The 26,210-nt window shown below is 38.5% G+C and overlaps 1 protein-coding gene across 9 annotated transcripts in view; it reads right to left on the bottom strand.

Annotated features, from left to right (window-relative positions):
• LOC127414759 (exocyst complex component 6B-like) overlaps positions 1-26,210 on the bottom strand; it is a 187,583-nt gene that overhangs the window by 105,267 nt on the left and 56,106 nt on the right. For all 9 annotated transcript variants that reach the window (XR_007892852.1, XR_007892851.1, XM_051653053.1 and 6 more), the window contains exons 7-8: positions 19,342-19,515; positions 6,594-6,662 (exon numbers count right to left, since the gene is read on the bottom strand). Coding sequence is in view for 7 of the 9 variants with exons in the window: in XM_051653053.1 (XP_051509013.1) it covers positions 6,594-6,662; positions 19,342-19,515 (243 nt within the window). In the remaining 2 variants the exon portion in view is untranslated. The remainder of the gene's footprint in view (positions 1-6,593; positions 6,663-19,341; positions 19,516-26,210) is intronic.

The following is a 26,210-nucleotide window of genomic DNA, read 5'->3' as shown; positions in this document are numbered from 1 at the left end:
AGTAGGGATTAGAAGTCATCCTCATTTACATGGAATAGAGTTTGGAAATAATGAGGCACTGGTCAGTCTATATGCTGATGACCTCTTAATATATCTCTCTGATCCAGTCAAATCGATTCCCCACCTGCTCAATAATATTAACGCCTTTGGCAAATTATCCGGATACACTTTCAACTGGACAAAGAGTGAATTTATGTCACACTTGGCACATATAAGTCCTAACCAGTTTCACTCTTTGCCCTTCAAGTTAGTTGAAGACCACTTTACTTATCTTGGCATAGTAATTCCAAGAAAACCCAAGCACATATTTAAATTGAACTTTTTGTCAATGATTGATCAACTAAAAGATAGTATTGCTAGATGGAGATTACTTCCCCTATCAATGCTTGGTAAAAATTAATGCCATTAAAATGGTTCTTACCACAGTTACTATACCTTTTCCAAAATCTTCCTATTTATGTGTCTTTTTTCAAGCTATTAGATTCAATTATCATGCCGTTTGTCTGGGCTACAAAACTCCTCGCATAGCAAAAATGCATTTACAGAAACTCACACATGCAGATGGTCTAGGGCTTTAAGTTTTATTAATGGCCAGCAAATGCTAGGGCTCTAACGTACTGGCAGAAGGATACTCCTACTGAGGCCTTCTCTACGGATGATCCATTGTGGCTTAAGGTAGAAACAATATCCCTGGCAAAATCTTCTCTCCCAGTTCTACTTTTTTCTAAAGTGTCGCCTTCATCAAAATTGATTGGTAAACTATGTTAAAAACTTGATACGAATATTGAACCAAATAAAGAAATATTTTAAATTGCCTGACATATCTGTTCACACTCCCATCACCCACAACCACTTATTTAAGCCATCTCAGCTGGATCTGGGGTTTTCTGTGTGGAGAAATAAAAGTTTAATGTTCACTGTGGGTCTCTATGCAGATGGGGAAATTTGCATCCTATAGCCAATTACAGTCGATATTTAGTCTCCCTGGGTCAGATTTCGATATTTACAAGTGAGGCATTATGTCCAAGATGTCATGCCACAATTTATCAATAAGCCAAAGACTAACATATTGGTTGAATGATTTCCTTTTAAACCCAAGCTATAGACATTTGGTTTCACGTTTTGTTAGTGCTTTCTCGATGCCTGTGAATACAAATCACCTAAAAGATGCTTGGACTAAAGACTTGTGTAGAAGTGCCTGAAGAGGATTGGAATGAATGTCTTGGCAGGATCCAATGCTGTTCAATAAACTCGAGACATAGGCTGATCCAATTTAAAGTGGTACATAGACTTTATTATTCCAAAACTAAACTGAGTAAAACATACAATTCTGTTTCTCCAAATATGTGACAGATGTAAAGCGGCAGAGGGCTCTCTTTGTATTTGTTTTGGTTTTGTCCTGAACTGTATAATTTTTGGAGTAGCATATTTTTTTTTTTTTTTTCAAAGGTTTTTCAGAAGGACGTTAAGGCCGATCATGGCCTGGCAATATTAGGGTCTTCTGATACTTTGGCCACTCCCAAGTACTCAACAACAATCCTTATTGCTGGGTATGATCCTTGCAAAAAAGATAACACTCTTAAACTGGAACTCCTCGGACTCCCCTTGCTTCAAAACCTGGTTGAATGAACTGCTTCATGTTATATGAATGGAGGGTATATGTTCTTATAAACCCAACCTGCATAGTTGATTTCAAACTGTGTGGCAGCCTTTTCTGGATTTCCTCAAGTCTGCATAATGTACCCCTATGTAAAGCTCTCCCTGCAACAATTTTTTGAACCTTTTTTTTTTTTTAGGCTATGCTTTGCTTATGCCAGTACACCCTTTTTTTTTTCTTTTTTTTTCTCCTTAATTTGTTTTATGTTGTTTGTTTATCTGTTTAGTTATTATTGTTGTTGTTGTTGTTCATATTCCTTGCTTTGTATATAATGTTAAAAACTTAAAATAAAATTTATATATAAAAAGGAAATAGCCATTTTTACCAAGAGGTGCTTAAAAAGTTCTTGAATTATAGAAAATCGTAAAATACGTTAATTAAATCATTTAATAATTACATTTATTTATTTTCTGAAAAACACGACGACAGATCACTAGATCACTGCTGAAGCAGGCAGCGCATAGACGGCGCTGACAAGTGGCACCTGTTACTTTTGGCAGCGCTGTTCAGAATGGGCCAATTAGAATCAATTGTTACTGGAGGATTTTAAAAAATATATATTTATAGATACTAGAGCCCAACCATTATGGGATTTTTGAGACCGATACCATTACCGATTTTAGAGAGGGAAAATTCACTGCTCATTTTTTAGCTGGAATGAAAACAGACCTTTTCTATGTGGATTGTGCACCGAATTTGCACCGATATGACTATGCAAAGGTACTCAGAAGGCTGCTTTCTTAAATATTTTTATCAAAGAACATTAGATATTATTGTTACACATTGTCAACAAACTCTAGAAATGAACACTGAGAAAATAAAGAATAAATAAAAATACAATAAATAGCTTAAAAAACATCAGTACTGTATGTTTAGTATCAGTCAAATGCTGACCATTAAAATAAAGAATAAATTAAAATAAAATATATAGCTTAATTAACATCAGTACTGTTTTGTATCAGTCAATGGCTGACCATTAAAATAAAGAATAACTAAAAATAAAATAAATAGCTAAATAAACATCAGTACTGTTTAGTATCAGTCAAATGCTGACCATTAAAATAAACAATAAATAAAAATAAAATAAATAGCTAAATAAACATCAGTACTGTTTAGTATCAGTTAGTTGCTGACCATTTAAATAAAGAAAAAATAAAAATAAAATAAATAGCTAAATAAACATCAGTACTGTTTAGTATCAGTTAGTTGCTGACCATTTAAATAAAGAAAAAATAAAAATAAAATAAATAGCTAAATAAACATCAGGGGCCAGTTGCACCAGCTATACGTACATTACAACTTAGCCTAGTTGTGGTATAAATGGGCACTAAGTCACAATTTATGCTTTACTAAATATTTGAGCATTGCACCATTAAATTTATGTAGGACGTAACCCTACGTATAAACTAAATATATATACGGCAGCCTCAGACCAGGAGTAACTGTTGGAATAAAAAGCAGACTCATTTAATGACATCAATGAGCTCATGTTTTGCATGACAGGCATCAGTCCTTTCGACATATATGATGTTGGCATTTACACTCATGTACATTTACCAGGAAAATGTTCCATTCATTGAAAACAGATGTCAGTTATGCCATTAATTGATTAGGCAGCAAGGTAGCAAGTCAGCTGCCTATGTTTTCGGATGCAGCCCAAGGTAAAAGTGTTTCACGTGTGCTATAAGTAAATGTCTTATTCACTATGCACTGTATGTACAATTGGCTTGATTCAGTATTTTTTGAGTAAATGCGATTGCTAATGTGGACATGCCATCCATGGTTGCTGGACTTATTTCCTTCTTCCTGCAAACAAATTACTAAAATTTGATGACTAAAGAGAAATCTGAAGAAACTGCTATCTACTAGGAGTGAATCGGTTCTTGGCAAAAAAAAAAATAAATAAATAAAAAAAATTAACCGTACGGTTTGCCACCCATGGTTCGGGAAGCATTGGCACTGCGGTCGGTTCACCTCAAGTTTAATGATGCATCTGGAGCAAAAGTTTTGTTCAAGAAAACAAAGCATCAAACAGACAGTTACAACCTCCGCTAATGCACCTGAATGGCTCTGTAGAATCCACAATGTAGATGATACGCTCCGCCTGTTTCGCGTGGGTCAACTTGATGACATCACTGTTCTGCATGGTGTTGTGTGTGGTTGAAAATGACAAGCAGAGACAAGCCGCTGATAGAGAAGCCCCCTGCGTTTCTCCTTTCTGGGAACATTTTCTTTTTGCAGTCAATTACAACAGCGATGGTCAAAAGATGTTTACAAAACAGGCACTGATTGCAGACATCGCTCGACACGAGTGCCATATACTGGTATTATATGTCAATAATGCACGTGAGGGTTTATTTAAAACATGCATGCAAGTTCTTCTTGTCCCCTCGCGTGGCTGTAATCTATCGCGAGTGTCAATAATGCGCTTTGATTAATGGCATTAATATGCAGTTATAGTAATACATTGATACATAATTAATCATTTACGCCGACATCACCCAGGGAAAGAGCCGCAGTTGAGCTGAAACTGCACACACTCCCTTCCATTTTTAAGCAGGTACTCAGTGCTAATTCAAACAGATGTGAAACAATAACTAAAGCGGTTGGGGTGTTCATGTGAGATTTCCACGTATTATTAAAATACTTGAGCAGCATTATCACAACATTCCTTCTCGTTTGCATTTTTAGCAAGGTTATTCCTTTTATAGTGATGTACAGCTTCTGACCATTGAATATATGTTGAGTTTAATTTGAAGTGCACTTTATGATGATGCATGTAGTGTAATAGTGCAGGTATTAAGTTAAAATATTGATTTAGTAATTAGAGAAAATTTTGTTTTTTTTAGTTAAGGACCCTGACGAAAATTAACCATGGTTTTACTATAGTAATATTGTAGTAACCATGACCGCTGTCACCATGGTTTTCTGAACAGAAATCATGGTTGATACAAATAAACCATGGTTTTACAACAGTAACTGTAGTTCTATATAGTAATGATTTTACTATATATTGTAACCATTACAGTAACCATGTTATATTGTGGTTACTATGATTTTACTACAAATGCCATGGTTAAACTATGGTTATTGTTGTAAAACAATGATTGTTATTCAAGGGCAAAACTGCTGAAGTGTTTAACAAATAGAATATTCTTTGGATTTGGGAGTAATATTGTTTTTCTGAACAAAGCAAATACTGAACTGTACCGAAACCATTACCCTAAAACCGTGATACAAACCAAACAGTGAGAAATTCAAACCGTTACACCCGTACTATCTACCATTTAAAATACAATATTATTTTTTTGTTTTGTATGAAATTGAGTAAATATAGTGCTAAAAAAGAGTTTATATATATTTTTTTTTTTGCAATTTTATGTTTGTTATTTACTATATTAAATTGTGTGATATATCGGCATTGTATTGGCCTATCGGCCACCCTGCTCTCTGGATATCGGCCATTAAAAAAACCCTATAGGTCGACCACAAATTTTCAGATCTCAGAAATCTATACAACAAATAAAAGAGGTTTACACAATTACACTCAATAAATCCACTCTCAATCCCGTTAAGGTAAGCTCAGTTCATTTTTTGGTTAAACAGAAAGAAATGGTAATAGCAGAATAGTATTTTTTTTAATATTTAAGATTATGTACACTCATATAAGACTCGTCACATCAGTCTAAGAGAAAAAGCTGTTTTAGGGTGCCTACACATGCGCTGCGTCAGAGAATGCTGAGAAGACATTGATTTCAATGGGGATGGAGTGTCGGTAGGATGGAGAAGATGAACAAGGATTTGCAATAGTGATGCTCCACCACTCGACCAAAAATTAAGAGCATTTCCAATTTTTCCACAACACACTAAGCATCCGTTGATCTATTGCCCCTTTCACACATACAGCCTTTTCCAGAAAATGTACTTACATTTTCAGGTTAGAGATTATGTGTGAACACAACCCTTTTGAAAATACTGGTAAATTTTTCTAAGGCAATTTCCCTTAATGAGAAGTTGTATCATTACCTATAAATTTCCATATTGAAGGTATGTGTGAACAGAGCCATAAGATCACCGATTTTAGTTCATTCGAGGTCAGGACACGCTGACGTAAGAAAGTTCTGAAGGAGATAAAGCAATTACTCCGTGCCATAACACCGGTGACTTTGGAAGTAAGCAAAATGTCAACAAATTGGTCAGATAGAGCACTACTCTTCATCCGAGCAGATGAAGAAATTTTCTGACAGCTTAAAGGAACAGTAAGTGATTCCGTTAAAGTACGATAAAATCACCAGCCTCCCTCTTTGTAGCGATATACGTGCTTTTCAGCCACAGATGGCGTTTCCGCCTTCAAATGCTAGCATCATCATTTTGTTCTCTGTAGTTCATCAGTCTTATTTGAAGTCATCGCATACGATGAGTTTAGGAGTCTTGAGCAACTGCATAAATGTAAACATTTGGCAAAAAAATTTAAAACATCACCAACATTACTGACGTTCAGAATTCAGATACAAAATAATATCTCGCCATGTTTTCAAACAAAAACATTGGGACAACATCACAGAGTTTAACAGCATTTGGTGCTGATGTGTGAAAAGTACTAGCAAAACTGAAAAAAAGATGGAAAGTCGTTGCATGTGTGAACAGCACGTGGTACATTTACCAGTAAAGGCAACCCAATGATTTTCCTGTCATTTAAAATTGTGAAAGGGGCTAATGTCTCACACACCGAAACATTTTCTTGCACAATTGCTTTAACACATGGAATGTTCTCTAAGAATCAGTCAAGTCATGGGGAACACAGTGACGGCTATCTGTGCAATACAAGCATGTGGTCCAACATACAGATCACATCCCTAATGATAAAAAAAAAAGACAACCCAAAAAAAAAAAATTAAATTAAACGGATTGCAAAGAGGTAAAGATGAGGACTCACCAATACAGTGTAGATGTGTAAACAGCGATACACTGGTGAGAAGTCCACCAAGTCCTGCGCACCAGGAACCTGCAATACAGAATCCATGAGAGAAATATCAGTTGTACAAATAAACAATACTTAAGCTGGAAATAATAGTAAAATAAAAAATATAGCTGCAAGAAGCAATTATCGGGGCCAAGCACAGGAATGGCAGGAAATTAGTGAAAATTGCATTTTTGTGAAGATTTTAGGCAAACTGCTTAAAAAGCAATGAATAGAATCACTTGTAATGTAATATACATTGTTCTTGGCATCAGCCAAAGAGTCTATCAATGACAAGACTAAAATTATCAAAAGTTAATAGCATTTTTAGAAACGATATGTGATTTGATTTCAAAATAAGTCTTGATGCAGCATGATAAATCTTAGCGTATTTCAATTATTTTACCAAAATACACACTCAGATAAACTCTTTTTTCATTTCATAATAAAATTGATAAAACATTTAAATACAATAAACAAAATTTTGCAAATGTTTTCTTCTTTAGTTGAAATATGAACAATCAGACAGTAAGTATACTAAAGAGCTAGTTTAGCCCGTTAACTGGCATCGTCCCATATATGCTTTTTCTTAGCGTTTTTTACAGTAGAAGTCAGAAATGTACATACACTTAGGCTGAAGTCATTAAAACTCATTTTTTAACCACTCCACAGATTTTATATTATCAAACTACAGTTTTTGCAAGTCATTTAGGACATCTACTTTGTGCATGACACAAGTAATTTTTCCAGCAATTATTTACAGACAGATTGTTTCACTTTTAATTTGACTATATAACAATTCCAGTGGGTCAAAAGTTTACATACACTAAGTTAACTGTGCCTTTAAGCAGCTTGGAAAATTCCAGAAAATTAAGTCAAGCCTTTAGGCAATTAGCCAATTAGCTTCTTATAGGCTAATTGGTTAAATGGAGTCAATTGGAGGTGTACCTGTGGATGTATTTTAAGACCTACCTTCAAATTCAGTGCCTCTTTGCTTGACATCAATCTAAAGAAATCAGCCAAGACCTCAGAAAAAAATTGTGGACCTCCACAAGTCTGGTTCATCCTTGGGAGCAATTTACAAACACCTGAATGTACCATGTTCATCTGTACAAATAATAGCACACAAGTATAAACACCATAGGACCACGCAGACATCATACCGCTCAGGAAAGAGATGCATTCTGTCTCCTAGAGATGAACGTAGTTTGGTGTGAAAAGTGCAAATCAATCCCAGAACAACAGCAAAGGACCACGTGAAGATGCTGGAGGAAACAGGTAGACAAGTATCTATATCCACAGTAAAATTAGTCCTATATCAACATAACATGAAAGGCTACTCAGCAAGGAAGAAGCCACTGCTCCAAAACCGCCATAAAAAAGCCAGACTACAGTTTGTAAGTGCACATGGGTACTTTTTTGGAGAAATGTCCTCTGGTCTGATGAAACAAAAATGGAACTGTTTGGTCATAATGACCATCGTTATGTTTGGAGGAAAAAGGGTGAGGCTTGCAAGCCGAAGAACACCATCCCAACCATGAAGCATAGGGGTGGCAGCATCAGGTTGTGGGGTGCTTTGCTGCAGGAGGAAGTGGTGCACTTCACAAAACAGATGGCATCATGATGAAGGAAAATTATGTGGATATACTGAAGCAACATCTCAAGACATCAGCCAGGAAGTTAAAGCTTGGTCACAAATCGGTCTTCCAAATGGACAATGACCACAAGCATACCTCCAAAGCTGTGGAAAAATGGCTTAAGAACAACAAAGTCAAGGTATTGGAGTGGCCATCACAAAGCTCTGACCTCAATCCAATAGAAAATTTGTGGGCAGAACTGAAAAAGCGTGTGTGAGCAAAGAGGCCTACAAACCTGACTCCGTCACACCAGTTATGGGCCAAAATTCCAGCAACTTATTGTGAGAAGCATGTGGAAGGCTACTCAAAACATTTGACCGAAGTTAAACAATTTAAAGGCAATGCTACCAAATACTAACAAAGTGTACGTAAACTTCTGACCCACTATGAATATGATGAAAGAAATAAAAGCTGAAATAAATAATTCTCTCTACTATTATTTTGACATTTCACATTCTCAAAATAAAGTAGTGATCCTAACTGACCAAAGACAGGGAATGTTTTCTACGATTAAATGTCAAGACTTGTGAAAAACTGTGTTTAAATGTATTTGGCTAAGGTGTATGTAAACTTCTGACTTCAACTGTATGTTTATCAGACTATATTACCTTCATATCCGGCTTTAATCTTGACAAACCTTATAGTGTTTGAAAGCTACAAGTCTCTAGCTTCAAAATATGCCCACTGTTTTGCGATCTGAATGACATAATTACAGAAATGCATTAAAATACTGAAAGAGTGGATTTTAAAACATGCAACATGTGAGCAGTATTACTTATCTTTTTATATCTTCTGGTTTTGATCCGATCGGATGATAGCAGGAAATTCAAGCATAACTCTTGAAAGTAGACTTGACCGTTTTATCTAAAACAGCAAAAATTTAGGAAAAAAACCGACTGATCACACTTTGCTTGCCTCATCACGTGAATTAAAATGTCTACTATCAATGAAATATTGATTATAAAACGTATTTCATCAATCAGCAGAAGTCTTGAGGTCTCCGCTATTCCAGTGAAACGTCCGCGTTGTTTGAGCCCACCCACGAGTCTTTCTGTAATTCACAGGCGGAGCTGTCAATCAAACCAGATCAAAGGCTCCACGGCCTCTCCAAAATGAATAGAATAGAATTTCAGTGAATAGATGCAGCCAATGGATCACTAGTCAAGATTTGATTGACGTTTCTATGGTTACAGGGGTTGGCCTTGCTCATTCCAGAACAGTGATGTCATCCTAGTGTATGTTTGGATAGAGAATCTAAGGCCATCATTACCAGATGTGGGTAGAGTAGCTAAACACTGTACTCAAGTAGAAGTAAAAGTGCTAACATTAATAATTACTTGAGTAAGAGTAAGAAAGTAACCAATTAAGAGTACTCAAGTGACCTCCTTTCTTCTGCAGAACACACATTAAGTTTTTTAAAAGAATATTTCAGATCTGTAGGTCAGTACAATGCAAGTGAATGGGTGCCAAAATTGTTATGCTCCAAAAGCAAATTCAGGCACCATAAAAGTAATCCATACGACTCCAGTGATTAAATCCATATCTTCAGAAGTGATATGATAGGTGTGGGTGAGAAACAGATCAATATTTAAGTAATTTTTTCTAGAAGATCTTCTCCCAGCCCAGCAAGGGGCGATATGCAGAGAAGAATGTGAATCACCAAAAACACAAGAAGAATGTGAAAGTGATCGGATTCTCATCCACACATTCTCATATCACATCACTTCTGAAGATATGGATTTAACCACTGGAGTTTTATGGATTACTTTTATGCTGATTTATGTGATTTGAGCTTTAAAATGTTGGCACCCATTCACTTGCAATTTATGGACTAAAAGAGCTGAGAAATTCTTCTAAAAATCATACACATCTGGGATGACATAAGGGTGAGTAAATGATAAGAGAATTTTCATTTTTGGGTGAACTATCCCTTTAAGGGCTCTTGTCAGATCTGGAATTTGTCAATAAGTAGAGAGGTTTGGAAACCTCTCTAGTAATTATTACAGTGAAAACGTGAACAATGTCCCACAGGGAAATATAAACCAAAGCAAGATAATGTTTTATTAACGCCTTCTATCGCTATTTAATAGCTTATAGTTGTTAGTTCAGTGTAGTTACAGTTTTCAGTGTCGAAAGAATTTAGATCATTAGTTCTGTACAGCAGTACCGCCGCTCCCTAAAAGCAGAGTACACAGCCTGCGAAATGCTGTCTGTTCGCGCTCCAGTTGTCAATAACGTGATTGGCAGAGTAAAAGACATTTACACTTAACGTGGATTTTTACATGGATTTATACAGCTAATCCGCCCGAAGTAGCTGCAATAGTTTCCAGTATCCCCGTGAGAGCGCGGAGTAAATGCGTAAATACTGCTTATGACATTCGGGATGCAGGGCAAAGTGCACTGATATATTGCTGCAGATATAAAAATGTACACTTAAAAACTGATGTCACAAGAGCCCATATTTACAGAATCACCCTGAAAATGATCATCACCATGTCACAGAAAAGCCCTAGTTAGCATTAGAGTATCCGCTTGACTTGATGTTAAATGAAGGCATTGCATGACGAAACTATTCTTCTTACTGTGCAGAGCGAAGAAAGTGTTGATGCTGCAGCAGTGATGGACTCGGCTTGAGTGACAATCTGTGACAGCACGCGCAGCTGTGTGAACTTCCGCTGTCGTAAAAGTCCTATTCAATAATCTCTCAATAATTTACACATTAATTAAAATTAAACCCAGTAATGTAACGAAGTAAAAGTACAAAAATGTCATTAGAAATGTACTTGAGTGAGAGTAAAAAGTACCCACTTTTAAACCTACACTAAAAGTAAATTTTTTCCCAAAAAGTTACTCAGTGGAATGTAATGGAGTAAATGTAGCGCATTACTACCCATCTCTGACCATTACGCTCTGAGCTTTCTTCCATTTCTGATGAGCGATCGGAGCCGAAATCTGACATTTTAGCTGCTTCTTTCAATGGATCTATACAAAAACAGTACAATCTAGCTAGATTTGAGTACTTTGGAATAAGTTCCACGCAGTTTTGAGGAGTAATAAACGCCAAACAGACAGGAGCGCATATTCTGTGTTTGGACTCATACAGTGCATCCGGAAAGTATTCACAGCGCTTCACTTTTTCCACATTTTGTTATGTTACAGCCTTATTCCAAAATGGATTAAATTCATTATTTTCCTCAAAATTCTACAAACAATACCCCATAATGACAACCTGAAAGAAGTTTGTTTGAAATCTTTGCAAATTTATTAAAAATAAAAAACGAAAAAGTCACATGTACATAAGTATTCACAGCCTTTGCTCAATACTTTGTTGAAGCACCTTTGGCACCAATTACAGCCTCAAGTCTTTTTGAGTATGATGCTACAAGCTTGGCACACCTATTTTTGGGCAGTTTCTCCCATTCTTCTTTCCAGGACCTCTCAAACTCCATCAGGTTGGATGGGGAGCGTCGGTGCACAGCCATTTTCAGATCTCTCCAGAGATGTTCAATCGGGTTCAAGTCTGGGCCCTGGCTGGACCACTCAAGGACATTCACAGAGTTGTCCCGGAGCCACTCCTTTGTTATCTTGGCTGTGTGCTTAGGGTCGTTGTCCTGTTGGAAGATGAACCTTCTCCCCAGTCTAAGGTCCAGAGTGCTCTGGAGCAGGTTTTCATCAAGGATGTCTCTGTACATTGCTGCATTCATCTTTCCCTCAATCCTGACTAGTCTCCCAGTTCCTGCCACTGAAAAACATCCCCACAACATGATGCTGCCACCACCATGCTTCACTGTAGGGATGGTATTGGCCAGGTGATGAGCGGTGCCTGGTTTCCTCCAGACATGACATTTGCCATTCAGGCGAAAGAGTTCAATCTTTGTTTCTCATGGTCTGAGAGCCCTTCAGGTGACTTTTGGCAAACACCAGGCGGGCTGTCATGTGCCTTTTACTGATGAGTGGCTGCCGTCTGGACACTCTACCATACAGGCCTGATTGGTGGAGTGCTGCAGAGATGGTTGTTCTTCTGGAAGGTTCTCCTCTCTCCACAGAGAAACGCTGGAGCTCTGTCAGAGTGACCATCGGGTTCTTGGTCACCTCCCTGACTAAGGCCCTTCTCCCCTGATCGCTCAGTTTGGCCAGGCGGCCAGCTCTAGGAAGAGTCCTGGTGGTTCCAAACTTCTTCCATTTACGGATGATGGAGGCCACTGTGCTCATTTGGACCTTCAATGCTGCAGATATTTTTCTGTACCCTTCCCCAGATCTGTGCCTCGACATAATCCTGTCTCGGAGATCTACAGACAATTCCTTGGACTTCATGGCTTGGTTTGTGCTCTGACATACACTGTTAACTGTGGGACCTTATATAGACAGGTGTGTGCCTTTCCAAATCATGTCCAATCAACTGAATTTACCACAGGTGGACTCCAATCAAGTTGTAGAAACATCTCAAGGACGATCAGTGGAAACAGGATGCACCTGAGCTCAATTTTGAGTGTCATGCAAAGGCTGTGAATAATTATGTACATGTGATTATTTTCGTTTTTTATTTTTAATAAATTTGCAAAGATTTAAAAAAAAAACTTCTTTCACATTGTCATTGTGGGGTATTGTTTGTAGAATTTTGAGGAAAATAATGAATTTAATCCATTCTGGAATAAGGCTGTAACATAACAAAATGTGGAAAAAGTGAAGCGCTGTTAATACTTTCCGGATGCACTGTAGCAGCTATTAGGGATGGGCACGAGTACTCGAACATGGCAGCAATGATCAATCATGAAAACGATGATCGATGGTGATCACGCATGATGTGACTTTTCACTTAATTCGAAATTCAGTGACAATTACCTGACAACTAAACACAAACGTGTCAAAGAGGAAGCTTATTTTTAATCTTGAGATTGATTACGCTGTGGTTTTGAGGGGTACATTGATTGTCAGAGACATCTCATAGCAACCAAACTGATACGACGCTACAATAATATCGTTATGATAATCAAAACAAAGAGTGTAATTAACCGTGTTTTGAACACCGGTCTCTGCAAAACGTTTGCTAAACACGTTTTATTATCATTTAATGTAAGAACTTTGACTCGTTAATGGATATTATTTAATAAGTGAATGTTTGTCACTGACTGTAAACCTCTAAGTGACATAACACACACCTGCATCTCGTCAAAATGGGAGTTGAAGATTTCCTCACCAGTTTCCAAGTTAGAAGTACGACATAAAGTGTCATTCCGTTGCACTTTCCCCAGATGAAAGCTGGAAATTCAGACTCTCCGAGTTGAATGGAATGCTTCATGAATCATTACAGCAACAACAATACGGAACATCGTGGCTTTCCCACACAAGCGAACACTTGGACACACACATACCAGGTGCGTCTGGCAGTGGATTCAACGCATATACAGCAGGCGAGTGTTTCAAACAGCTAGACAAGAGTGCAGCTAAATGGAACATAATGCAGCGTCTTCAAAACTGAAAGCAATTTGAAAATAGACAGTTCAGAATGTCACAAAAAAAAAACTAATGCGCGCTTACTAAGATTACTACGGTAATCAGAAGGAAGAACAGACAGAAGCAGGTTGTGCTCATTCTTTCATTGAATTGGGCAGCGAACTTTCACATAATGACAAAATATGATGCATTATATTTTGATTATGCAATCTTTTGTAGATTTTGTAACAGATTATTTTATAACAGCCTATAAAAATGAATAGATGATACACTGGAACAAGACTCAATTCAGCAGCCAAAGACGTTTGTCAGACATGTTATTATATATACAGTTATGTACATGTCATTGCCCCTCGAGTACTCAAGTAGACAAAATGACCAACAATGCCCATCCCTAGCAGCTATAGGGCTAAATCTAAATGCACAGGCGCTGATTAGTGTGAATGAATGGGCTCTTTGGATCATTCATTATTTTATTTAGTGGTGTAAAACTATTATATAAATTTATGGCAGAAAAATATGATATGTTTGTTAGAAATATGAATAATTACTGGCTTCCACTGCTAACAATACTTACACTGTAACCATTCATTATAAATATAATTATAATAATTATAATCTGTAATGAATTTTATATAATGTTTTGCAGTAAAATAGTGTGTCATCATGTGGTTTGAGTGGTGTTTCTGAAATTAGTTTTTCAAAACATTTCTGAAATTACTTTTCAATTTTGCACCAGTGGAGGTCTGATTTCAACCTGTGGGCCAAATTTATTTATTTTATTTATTTATGTTGTTCTCACTTGCACAATAATCTCCCAAGTATCTTCTTTGAAAAGAGTCCATAAATAGGTCTGTAGACCCAGGTATTTAAATCTGAGTTTAACTCTTTGGAACAATGGAGCTTTGCTGTCATCTTGTGGCCACATTTGGTACTGCGTCTACAATAATTCTAAGAAATTTGGCATTTTATAACTTATTTTACTTAACCAAAATTAGGTCTCTAGTCCCAAGCATTCAGAATCAGAATCAGCTTTATTGCCAAGTATGCTTACACATACAATGAATTTGTCTTGGTGACAGGAGCTTCCAGTGTACAACAATGTATTGTTTTTGTATTGTTGTACACTGGAAGCTCCTGTCACCAAGACAAATTCCTTGTATGTGTAAGCATACTTGGCAATAAAGCTGATTCTAATTCAATAGTAAAGTTGAAAATTTAATTTTCTGGTAAATGTTAAAAAGGGGAGTGCTAGTTAAGGGGATAGTACACATTTGTTGTTTTGAAGTCAGAGATGACTGAGAGTAAAGAAATGCAGTGCACCGAGTCAGATGTTCATTTATTAACTGTTCTGGGCTGTGTTTCCCAAAAGCATCATTAGTGTAAGTTGATCGTAGGTACCATAGGCACCAATGGTCTTTAAGAGCATCTTGGGCTAATAATGATTTTTGTTAACACAGCCCTGAGTGATTCCATTCATTCAGTTTAACGATTTATCAGACTGAATCAACATGCAAGTTTGTGAGTAAGAGTGAATTATGGCGATGCTATAGAGGCGATGCTATAGTGTAATTTTTTTGAATTTGAGTAAATTTAGTGTAATGAGTGAAAATGACAACAAGAAAGAAGTGCTTTTAGGTATTATTTAGTGTTACATGTTTGTTTGTTTTTTTGGTGTTGTTACATTCAGTTTAGACTGCAAGCTCACAAAAACTTTTGATTAGCATGGTCAGAAGATGATCTGAGCATAATTTGGTGAAAATTCAATTATCGCTGTGGGAGGAGTTCGAAAAAGTAGGTTTTCAAGTAAATTAATAATGGCCAACAGGAAGTTTGGCAACCATAACAAATGTGGTATCGTTAAATTTGTCATGACCCAAGGAATCTACCAAGACCAGTGTCATACCAATGGGCTAAAATTATCAAAAGTTATTAGCGTTTTATATGTTTCATTATATTTTTTTTTTTACCACAAGCTACCGCTGACCTGAAAATTGTTGAGCACCTTCAGGCCATTGTGCCGATGACGCATACAGAGTTTCGTAACGATACGCCAAAGCGTTTGTAAATACAGCATTTTACTACAAAATTTTAAATGGCCAATACTCAAAATGGCCGACATAGGCAAAATTGGTATCATTCGACACGGTATTCCCCACAGAATCTAAAGAGTCCAATTTTGTGATTTCAGGACAAACCGTTCATAAGTTATAAGTAGAAATAGCCATTAATTTTTTTTTATCACGTAACCAGTAGGTGGCGCTGTGCCAAAACTGCTCAAGTACCCTCAGGTCATGGTTGTCATAACACACAGCAAGTTTGGTCTGAATACGCTAAAGCGTTACGGAGATGTAGGCTAACAATTGATTTGAAGTGCTCGTCGTCAAATTTCTTCAAGTTATTCGAGAATGGTTTGGTCTTTCAAAAATCTCTGAACAACTTTTGGTCGGCATGGTCTAAAGATGATCTGTGGCAAATTTGGTGTCTAGGAGGAGTTCAAAAAGTAGGTTTTCAATTAAATTAATAATTGCAGACAGGATGTTTGGCCGACCATGAGAAATGTGGTATCATTAAACTTGGCTTGACCAAAGGAATCAATCAAGACCAGAGTCATAACAATAGGCTAAAATATCAAAAGTTATTAGCATTTATATATATCTCATTATATTTTTTGTTGAGTATTATATCGTGCCGATGACACATACCGGGTTTCGTAACGATACACCAATGCGTTTGTAAATCCAGCATTTTACAACAAAATTCGAAATGGCCGATGCCCAAAATGGCCGACATAGGCAAAATTGGTATCATTCGACATGGTATGCCCCACAGAATCTAAAGAGTCCAGTTTCAGACAAACCGTTAAGAAGTTATAAGCAAAAATAGCCATTTTTTTTAATATCTCCTGACCCGTAGGGGGCACTGAGCCGGAACGCTGCAGGTCACCTCAGGGCATGATGGCTATGACACATACCAAGTTTCGTCACAATCCATCAAAACAATGTGGAGATACAGCCTCAAATTAAATTTAACACATTCTTCATTGAATTTGTTGAAGCGCCATTCAAAAACAGTTTGGTCTATCAAAATTCTTTTAATACATTTTTGTCCTGTGTGTCTCCAGATGACGCACGTCACTTTTCGTGCAAATCGGACTTACGGCCTAGGACGAGTTCGAAAAAGTAGGTTTTTCTGAAAATTAAAAATGCTGGAAAATCTAGTCAGGTGGAAATTGAAACCATGGTATGCTTTTGACTCGGCATGAGCTCAGGAATCACAGGCAAAATAATTTTGTCTCTAGGGCTTACGGTTCAAAAGTTATTAGCATAAACATGAGTGAAACTTAACTGTTGGTGGCGCTAGAGGGTTTGAGATAAAGACTCCAAATTTGCTATGGTAGCACTGTCCTCTACCTGTGAGCAAAATTTCATAACTTTCCCATGAACGGTTCTATAGGCTGCCATAGGAACCATATACAGAAGAATAATAATAATAAAAAGAACACTAACAAACACAATAGGTGCCTACGCACATTCGGTGCTTGGCCCCTAAATATTAAAACGTGTAAGACATTTTCAACTAGAATGCATTTAGAACTCCAAGCTTTATAATGTCTTTAAGAGAACTTTATTTTTAATATGAGAAGTTTGTCCCCAACAAGAGAACCACAATCTCCCTTTCTGCCCCTTTGACCTCACCAATATAGAAAAGTCTCTGTTCCCAAAAGTAAGGCAAACAAATGCCCACTAAACAATACCAGCTTTGATCTGGTGCCCACAAAAAGGCAACTAGGGACATTCAAATCCAACTATGCCAGGGCACCAAAGGGGAAGAACACCACAAACAATAGTCCAGAGAGAATGTGGAAAAACAATTTAGTGTTGATATGCCACTGGGAGAGCATTGGAAGTTGGCTCAGGGGCAGTATGTTCAAATCAAGGCGCTCCCCTACAAGCACGACAGTAGTTTACCAACAGGACAAAGTGACTCAAAGGGACATTGCTCCGGTGGTAAGGGGTCACTAAACGGGCACCAATCTGTGACTTCAGACAAGCATTTTTCAGGAAGCCCCCCTAGCACAGATATTTAAGCAGATTAAAGGTTGGCAATATTAGTGGCTCTCTCACGGGAGCCAGGAGAGGAAAACATGATGACGCACATGCTGTATGAGCCACAGACAGAAGTGAAGGGGGAAAGGCCAAACAAGAAGGCAAAAGGATCAACCTATCTAGGGGTCAATGATGTATTTAAAGGTAGACTCTGAAGCCAGAGCTGGTAGAAATGTCATAAACTGATAGAACGAGTTTTGAAAAGGCATTCAATCAGATACCATCCCTGTCACTTCATGAAATTGGTTGGCAACATTAGCCAACCACTACATTAACTTTAAGTTAGTTTTGGTTAGAAAGTTTTTGGGTAAATTAATGTTACTGTAAATAGTTAAAACAAAAAGTATAAATGTACCAAGTATAAATGGCAAGTTACGAAGGGAAGAACTGGCACAGAGCATGTTGTAATAAACTCAACTTTAAGTAAATAATGAGCACCAACTGTGATTGTCTTGACTGTGTCATTTCAATATAACTCCCTAGAGCTACAGTATGTGAGAATGAGGATCATCTTTTCTTTCTGTGCCGTTAGTAGCCGCAGCTGGGGAGCATGTCTCGCATGCTCCACACATCTCACATTGCTGCCACAAAGAAGCAGAGCAGCCCTATAATGACACTAAATGACTACAAAGCTGAGATGCTCCATTAAGAAAGGGAGGGGATCCTGGGCTGGGCTGGGAGCCCAATAGCAAGTCCATAGGGAAATTAGAGTAACACAAGTAGGAAGAAAGGACAGAGGGAGAGGGACAGAGACAGTGATAGGAAGGAAAAAGAGAGAGAACAGAGAGCAGCACCCAAAATGTCACAAAGTAAATGAAGACCTAGGGATCAAAGGCCCTGCTTACACCTTGTCGTAATATACTCTCTTAACCACTTAAGTTCAGATTTCAAGGGGAAGGTGTCTGATCTCATGACTGCGTACATCACTCAAGTCAGTGTGTTACTGCATGTTAATAAAGTGAAAGTTTATGAGTACGTTTAAAACTTTTGTTTTAGTTCACTGGTTGATTTACAGGCGAGCAGGCAGCGCATTGCTGCGGTTCAAGCACATTTGAACAGATAAGTGTTTGCACTATGTGCCCAATGTTGTCACATGCTTTTTCGACCACATTCGACCACCTCCAAAATAGGTTAAAGTGGACAAATCTCAAAATGTTTTGAACCCTGTTTACATCTATGTTTAGTGTCGTCCCGTTTCAAAAAGATTTCCCAAACTGCATCTAAACGGGGCCCATCAGTGAGGAATTATATGAACCATGGAATAACTGAACCGTTATCAGCAGGCCAACAAGGAATCTATGCGAGTAGAACTCTGCAGAAAGCTCCACAGATTTCCGCAGAATTGGAACACCTGTCATTCATCCCCATTGACCTTCATGTTTGTTTATTAAATAATATGTGTTGTACTCTCAACTCTGTTTAACCCATTTTACCATCTGTCCGCAGATTCCTTCTGGGCCTTTTTATCAGTTTCATAAAAAGTCAGCACAAAATTAAACTGAAGACAACAGTTTCTTCTCTCACCTCATCTTCCTCTTCATCCTTCACATTCAGTATCCCAGAATCCTTTTCTGAGAGGGGGCTGCTTCCAGTTCTGTCTACAATTGTGCCTGAGCCTGCATTCTTCCATATCCTACGTCCACTCGCTGACCGCTGCTGTGATGTCACAGCATTGTCGCAGGAGAGCTGAACCTGTGCCTGAAAAACAAATGCAAACAACCAGCAATGAGCAGGGACGGTAAAGTGTATATTAATTAGTCCTACATATAAAGACAAAGCTTATGTCAATCATTTTCCCTAAGCCATTCCAACAAATGTGATATTGTGCTACACTTTGACAAAGTGCGTCTTTTCTCATAGGTGCAAACAAAAAGGAAGGCACCTGTTAAAAAAAAAAAAAGAAAAAAAAAAAGAAGACTCTGCATATGCAAAAAGTGAGAGCAAGATTGGTTTTCTTCAATAGCACACTACTTTTTAACGAACACCATCTGACGTCATGACTAAGGTCAATGCTCACGCAAGCTTCTCTTTCAGACTCAAGTTTGTTAGTGGGAAGCAAGATTCAGACATGGAGGGCTCTCAAAGCAAACAAAAAAAGGGGCCTCTTTATAGAAATAAAGAAAATTAGGGGAAACAACAAGCAGTTACAACAGGATGCAAGGTGGAGGCTTGGTGGTTCAATACAAGGATGTAAAGACAACATAATTTATTATTTTCTGAGAAGTTCTAAATGTTCTAAAATGCACTTATTGGACAAAGATTGTGCATTGGTCCTCTTCTAATCTTGAGTTGAGGCATGTGCGTCATAGCGAGAGTGCATCGGACGTGGCACATGAAGAGACCTTTGAAATTCAAGAATTCCTTCCCATAAAGGGCATAAAAACTGAAGGACTTGTTACGAGAAGAGTTGTGAATATTTGAACCTGGTCTTTGGGTCGGCATTGAGGTGTTTAGAGAACGTCTTCATAGACAGACTTGCCTTATACATATAAAAGAGGTACATCCCTCTTCATTTCACTTGTCTGACTTTCTCTACAAGCAAAACCATGAATGCAACATGTTGCATTGTTGAGTTGTCTATTGTGATGTTTTGGTGTTGTGTTCCACTCAATTCTTTAGAGACTCTAGAAGATCTGGTCCCCACTTCAACTTAAGTAGAGGCATTTGCGTCAGAGTGATGGGGTAAGGGATGGCAAACAGAAGACTGCAAGAATACCTTCCCTTCGACAGGCCCAGTGAAGGGCCTCATTATAAGAGAACATCTGAATTTTAAAATGAAAGCCATTTCAGTTGCATAGGTCAACTGAAATTTCAGGTTTGAAACCACCAGAATGTGGCTCTGACGGGTCATTGTTAATGCATTGGTGAGCAGGCCTAATGAGAGAGGAAGAAGAATATGACCATGGGCATGCTTTAAAAGTCGTTACGCGAAGTTAAATTGACTGTGGAAAACAATGGTGCTTATACTAGAGACAAAACTTAACGATTTCCAAATAACTAGATAGAACCAACCACCTCCCAAAACACTACACAAGCAAGCCAAGGTTGCTTAAAAACATTTAAGCAGAAGAAAGGGTATATTAAGGGTTACTGAAAAGATGGACATGATGGAGGTGGAAAGTAGGTGCAAATACAGTATTTCACACTCAAATGCACAGACATGAAGTTCCAATAGAACTGCAATAATCATGAACACCTCAATATCTCACTGAGCATCTTTAACCACACACTCCTGTATGTACAGGTTTTCTGGTTCTGGTATTCTCATAGCCCTTTTCCACCAAAATGGCGATGGTTCTCGTGCAGAGCCTGTGCTAGGCTGGTTCATGGCCGGGGTAATCTGAAGCCTATCACAAACCGGTCATGCTTTTCCACTGACGTGATAGCCAAACGGTGATGTTATGGTTTACGTAGCTGCGTGGTTTTTTACGTGACTACCTCAAACATAAACAAACATGGCGCATCACAGTGTTTGTGTAGCCTACAGTGTTAACTCCTGGTTTTTGTTTTGTGGACATATTTAAAAATACAGAGAAATGCAATCCAACATTATTACATTTCTCATCAAGATTGCCAGAGACAATACTATGGCCAAGACAACAGGTATAAACTTTTTAAAGTGGCTTATCATGCTAAGTTCTATAAACTGTAACAGTGGAATCGTTAATAACACTGGTGATGCAGAGTTGTATCAGGATTTTTGCCATTGCATATAATATGTTTACGTCTTGATTGAGAATCCCACCAGATTACATCAAATAGCAGCGATCTTCCTAACTAAATGTGTAATCCCCTTACTAAACAAAACAATGCACAAAATGAGATGAGAAGAGTGCAAGAAATCTAGCAAAGTTGGCAAATACAATTAATTACCGAGATGAGCTGCAGAAGACACTGCCGATTCTGAGTTAATCTCAAACTAGACTGAATTCAATGCCCCGGTTAGTAAGCTGGATGGTCGGTGTCCGAGCACAGAGTCCAAGACATCATTGCTCCCTCCACTGCCACTTTTGCTTGGGCCTCTTATGCTCTGTACTCCCTTTAAAGATTTCAATTTGTTTATGATTTGGTTAATAGTCTGATTGAAGCTATTTCTTGCCGTTTCTCCTCTTAGAATTTTTTTCCTTTGCGATCTCTCTAGTTCACCTCGGATCTCCGTAGAAGACCATATCGCAAGTAGAGTTCTCGTTACCTCCGCATTTCCTGACGTCTGATATTTTTGTGGGGTTTTTATTGTTGTTATAGAGTGGAAAAGTAATCCTTGCTGCAGACGGTAGCTACTGTTTTTGTTTTGAAACTACCTGGTGATGAAGCATAATCCCGCCCTTCGCTCCCGACATAATCTGATCCTGTGTAGAGACCAGCAAGCTCTTGGGGCCGGTGCGGAACCAGATTTTCGGCCCCGGAACGGCCTTTAGAGTGGTGAAACGCGCAGAACAGTTCAAGAATTCGCACCGGCACAGCAACCCGCCCCCAAACCATGTCGTTGGAAAAGGGCTACAAGTTTTCCCAGTTTCAGGCTCTCCTCCCTGAGTTGCAGGTTATTAAGTGTGATGGCTGCAAAACTATGAAAGTTTATTGCTGCAAAATCTCTAAAATCTCATCCATCTCAGATTTCAAGGCACAATTAAAAACTCATCTCTTAAGACAGTACGTCCTCTCTCCCCCCTCTGCCCACTGCTTTGTTATTGTTTATGTACATTTACATAACGTTTCAATACTAATTTATGGTCCTTTTTCCACTGCTCATTACTGTATTCTGTATCTACAGTATACTGTTTCTTTATTTGTTTTCACTTTGAATTTGTAAAGTAACCTTAAGTGTATGAAAGGTGATAAATTATATATTATTATTAATCAGCACAAATCAATCGTCCATAGGTTTTCTTTGTTTCTTCCTTTACGTCACAGACTAAAATCTTTGAGTAATTGAACACCAATTTTTTTTTACTCACACTGAAGCAATAAAGTGTAAAACTCTTATACAACATTATCTGGTTCCACTGAAGAGTGTGCATGTCAGCAGCCAGACCCTTCTCAGAAATAGAGCCATAGGAAAAGGAAGATTTACATTCAAACTTGAAGACTTTAACATAATCTCTGACTAACCACATTTCTCTATACTCAATCCACCCTTCACCCACACGCTCAGACTCTCCCTGTGCTCGACAGCTTACAATGGAGCCATTATTACAGCACTGGATCTCCCGATATATTTATTTTCAGATCATTTGTTAGTGGAATTAAAACAATCACAGGCTCGGAGACTAGGCCTAATTTCCAATGGAATAAGAACCAGTCTGGATGTCTGGATCACAGAGCCCCTTAGACAAATAGCCTTCTGTTATTAGTGGTTCGCTCACTCGCTCCTCTGGAGACAAGGATGGAAGAACAGAGAGGGAGGAGGGAAGAAGAGGCATCCAAAGCTCAAGAGAAGCCATCTCTGCTGTGGAAAGGAAAGTGGATCAACTTGAGGTTGAAGCTCTTGCCCTGGAACAACCGATTTATTGCCCAAAGGCATTTGGTAGTGGTGGTGATGCCATCTGGGCTTGTGACGTCAGCCTAAAGAACGTGAAAACTTCAACTCCAATGCATGAAGAATTTTCCAAACAACAATAATAATGTGGCCATAATATGTGGCGACAGACTGGCAAAAGTAAATGAGAACTGGACAAGTAAGGGGTCATCAGGAGGAGGAAAAGGTGCTCTGCTCTTTATTAGTCAGCAAAGAGAGACTGTTCCATCCTTCTCCAGATCTAAAAGGCAGAATGTCTCTTACGTCACCCAACCACAAAACCACTAGAGCCAAAATCCACAAAAAAGGAGAAAGAGGGATGGCATCCTCCTGTATTTAACAGAAGAAACCACTACTGAAGCAGTAAAAGGGCCAGAATGAGCCCCAACATATAAACAATGTAGTCACATTTGTTTGTGAAGAGAAGTCACAGGTCAGAACCAGAAGCCAGTGTCTGTGTCAACAATCAAGTATAAGAGAGTGTTACAGAATTATTCTCAGAGTTAGAGAACTTGCGCAAGGTGACATTAGAACTTGACTTATCTTCCATTTGGTTTACTTTTGAGGAACTATTCCGTATAGCTGTGCTCTAATCAGCACGTGCCGGGTTACAGCCAAAACACACATATACGTGAATGCACGCCAAGAAGACAAATCTTACAGGACTCAAAGACATGCAAGAAAACAAACTTTAATAGAAGGAATGTGAGGTTTTGGCAAGTGCTCGCTGGACAGCCACTTTGTTAGAAGGTTACTGGAGTTTGAATCTGGGTTTAACTCTACACCAACATTCCACCTCTGCGGGAGATGTTACAGAGCAGCACAGACAGGCAGAATCTTGAATGTCCTCTGCTGCCACCTACTGGATACAAGTGGAACTATATGATAGAGATTCTTCACTACTGCAAAAACTGAGAATTGACATCAAATTAAGATTGCTCTGTTTTTTATTATCCAATGCAATAAACAAAAGAAACAAAAGAAACGATTTTAACATTTTATGAAGAAAGTGTGAATGGTGTGAGTTATGAGCCAAACTTTAGTACTTTCGGTTAGGCGTTTTAAAGTATGAGCAATTGTACAGCTTGCCTTAGCAAGAACCACAAAAAACTAAAATGCATAAATTTTACACCCACAGATGAAACAAAAGACTGTCAAAGTCAAACACAAAAAAACAAAACAAAAATGAGAGACAATGAGAGAAAAGCTAGGCAAGCCAAAAAACAAATATCCTATTTGGAAATAATGATAAATTATTGATTTATAATAAATTATCAGCTTCCAGTGGGTGATAAGTCAATATGTAGATTGAATCTGAAAGTTCTCCATTATCAAGTAAAGCAAACACTAACTGAAGTTCCATCAAAACCATTTAAAAAAAACTATTTTCTTCCTTTTATTTGAGGATAAACCTGGGGATACATAGTCAGGCTCCAGTGCACAAGGATTCATTCAAACAGTATGTTCACAAAAGAAAGTGATTGAAGATCAACTCCAGTCATGCCCTAGATCAAGACTTATCTCAGAGACTCGAGCAGAAGCTGAGGTCTGTGGCCAAGTCTGGGTCAGACATGGATCACATCAACATGAGCAGAATCTGGGTCAGATGGAATTCTATGATGGGAAATGATGGAGGATGCTGGAGTGGGAGGATGATCAGAACCTTTTGAACCCAAACAGTTGCGCCTGGTCAGGATACCACGTGTTGATGTTGATATAAGTGTGTGCATTTGTGTGGGTGGGTGTGCATGTTGCACATCCTGTGGCTCAAGAGACTGAACACAGTCGATACAATAAGCTGCTCTACGCTAGAGGAAACTGGGAGGGCAGGGCAGACACCCAAGAAAATACATAACCGAAATCATATGGGCCTGTGTGTTTCATTATCTGTTTGGCAATATCATCCATCTTACATCAGACCCACATTTCACTCAGGGATTAATTCTTAAAGCTTATGAAAATGGTTTAAAATGGCACTAGAACTTACTTTTGCATAAACATGGCTCTCTCTAAGTTCATGTTAAGGTCGGTACAAATGTATCCAAGAAAAAACCTCGGGAATACTCAGTGATTGTTTCCAATTTGGCTCTCTCTCTGTTGCGCAATCTACCTTTCACACTGTTACATGATTTTCTTCTTCTGTACTCCCTCGATCCCTTCAATAAATCCAAATATTGAAGGCAGATGACCCACTACACTTCACAGCACTTTGAAACAATAAAACAACATGCTTATTTAGGCCTTATTCTACACATTTTTAGCGTTTTATATCCTCCACCCCCCGTCTGCCCTTTAGAATTAAACAGGCTGTTTTTGCTACTGAATCTTTAGGATGTCGATGTAAACAACCTGTTAATTTTGACTAACCTCTTTGCATGTAAAATGAGTAACGACGCCCCCAACCACTTTACTGGATACTGAACACTGAAGGTGTTTGTGACGAGGAGGAGGGCGGGGCCAGGCCGTGAGTGCGCACGGCCGGCCCCCAACCGGGCTAATCAGCAGAAGAGAGGGATAAAGCCGAGCCAGATGCAGCAGTTTGGGAGAGAGAGAGCAGCTGCCATGTGTGTTTATGTTTATGTCTTTAAGTTTTCATTAAACATTATTTTGACTGTTCAGCCGATCACCCTTTCCCTCTCTCCTCTTTTCCCACCCCTTGTCTCCCTCCCAGGTCTCGAAAGGCAGGGAAAGGCGTGGCCGGAAGGGGGGGGGGGGCGGGCGGGGGAGGTACGTCATGCCCGGGGTTCCCCAGCCTGAGGTAAATGAGGGAGGAGTGTGACAAGGAGGAGGGCAGGGCCAGGTTGTGAGTGCGTAAGGCCAGCCCCAAATCGGGCTGATCAGCCAAGGAGAGGGATAAAGCAAAGCCGGATGTGGCAGT

This window comes from Myxocyprinus asiaticus, chromosome 2, assembly GCF_019703515.2.
Source record: "Myxocyprinus asiaticus isolate MX2 ecotype Aquarium Trade chromosome 2, UBuf_Myxa_2, whole genome shotgun sequence".
Classification (NCBI taxonomy): domain Eukaryota; kingdom Metazoa; phylum Chordata; class Actinopteri; order Cypriniformes; family Catostomidae; genus Myxocyprinus; species Myxocyprinus asiaticus.
Note: the sequence above shows the minus strand (reverse complement) of the source record. Positions and strands in the feature narration are given on the sequence as shown.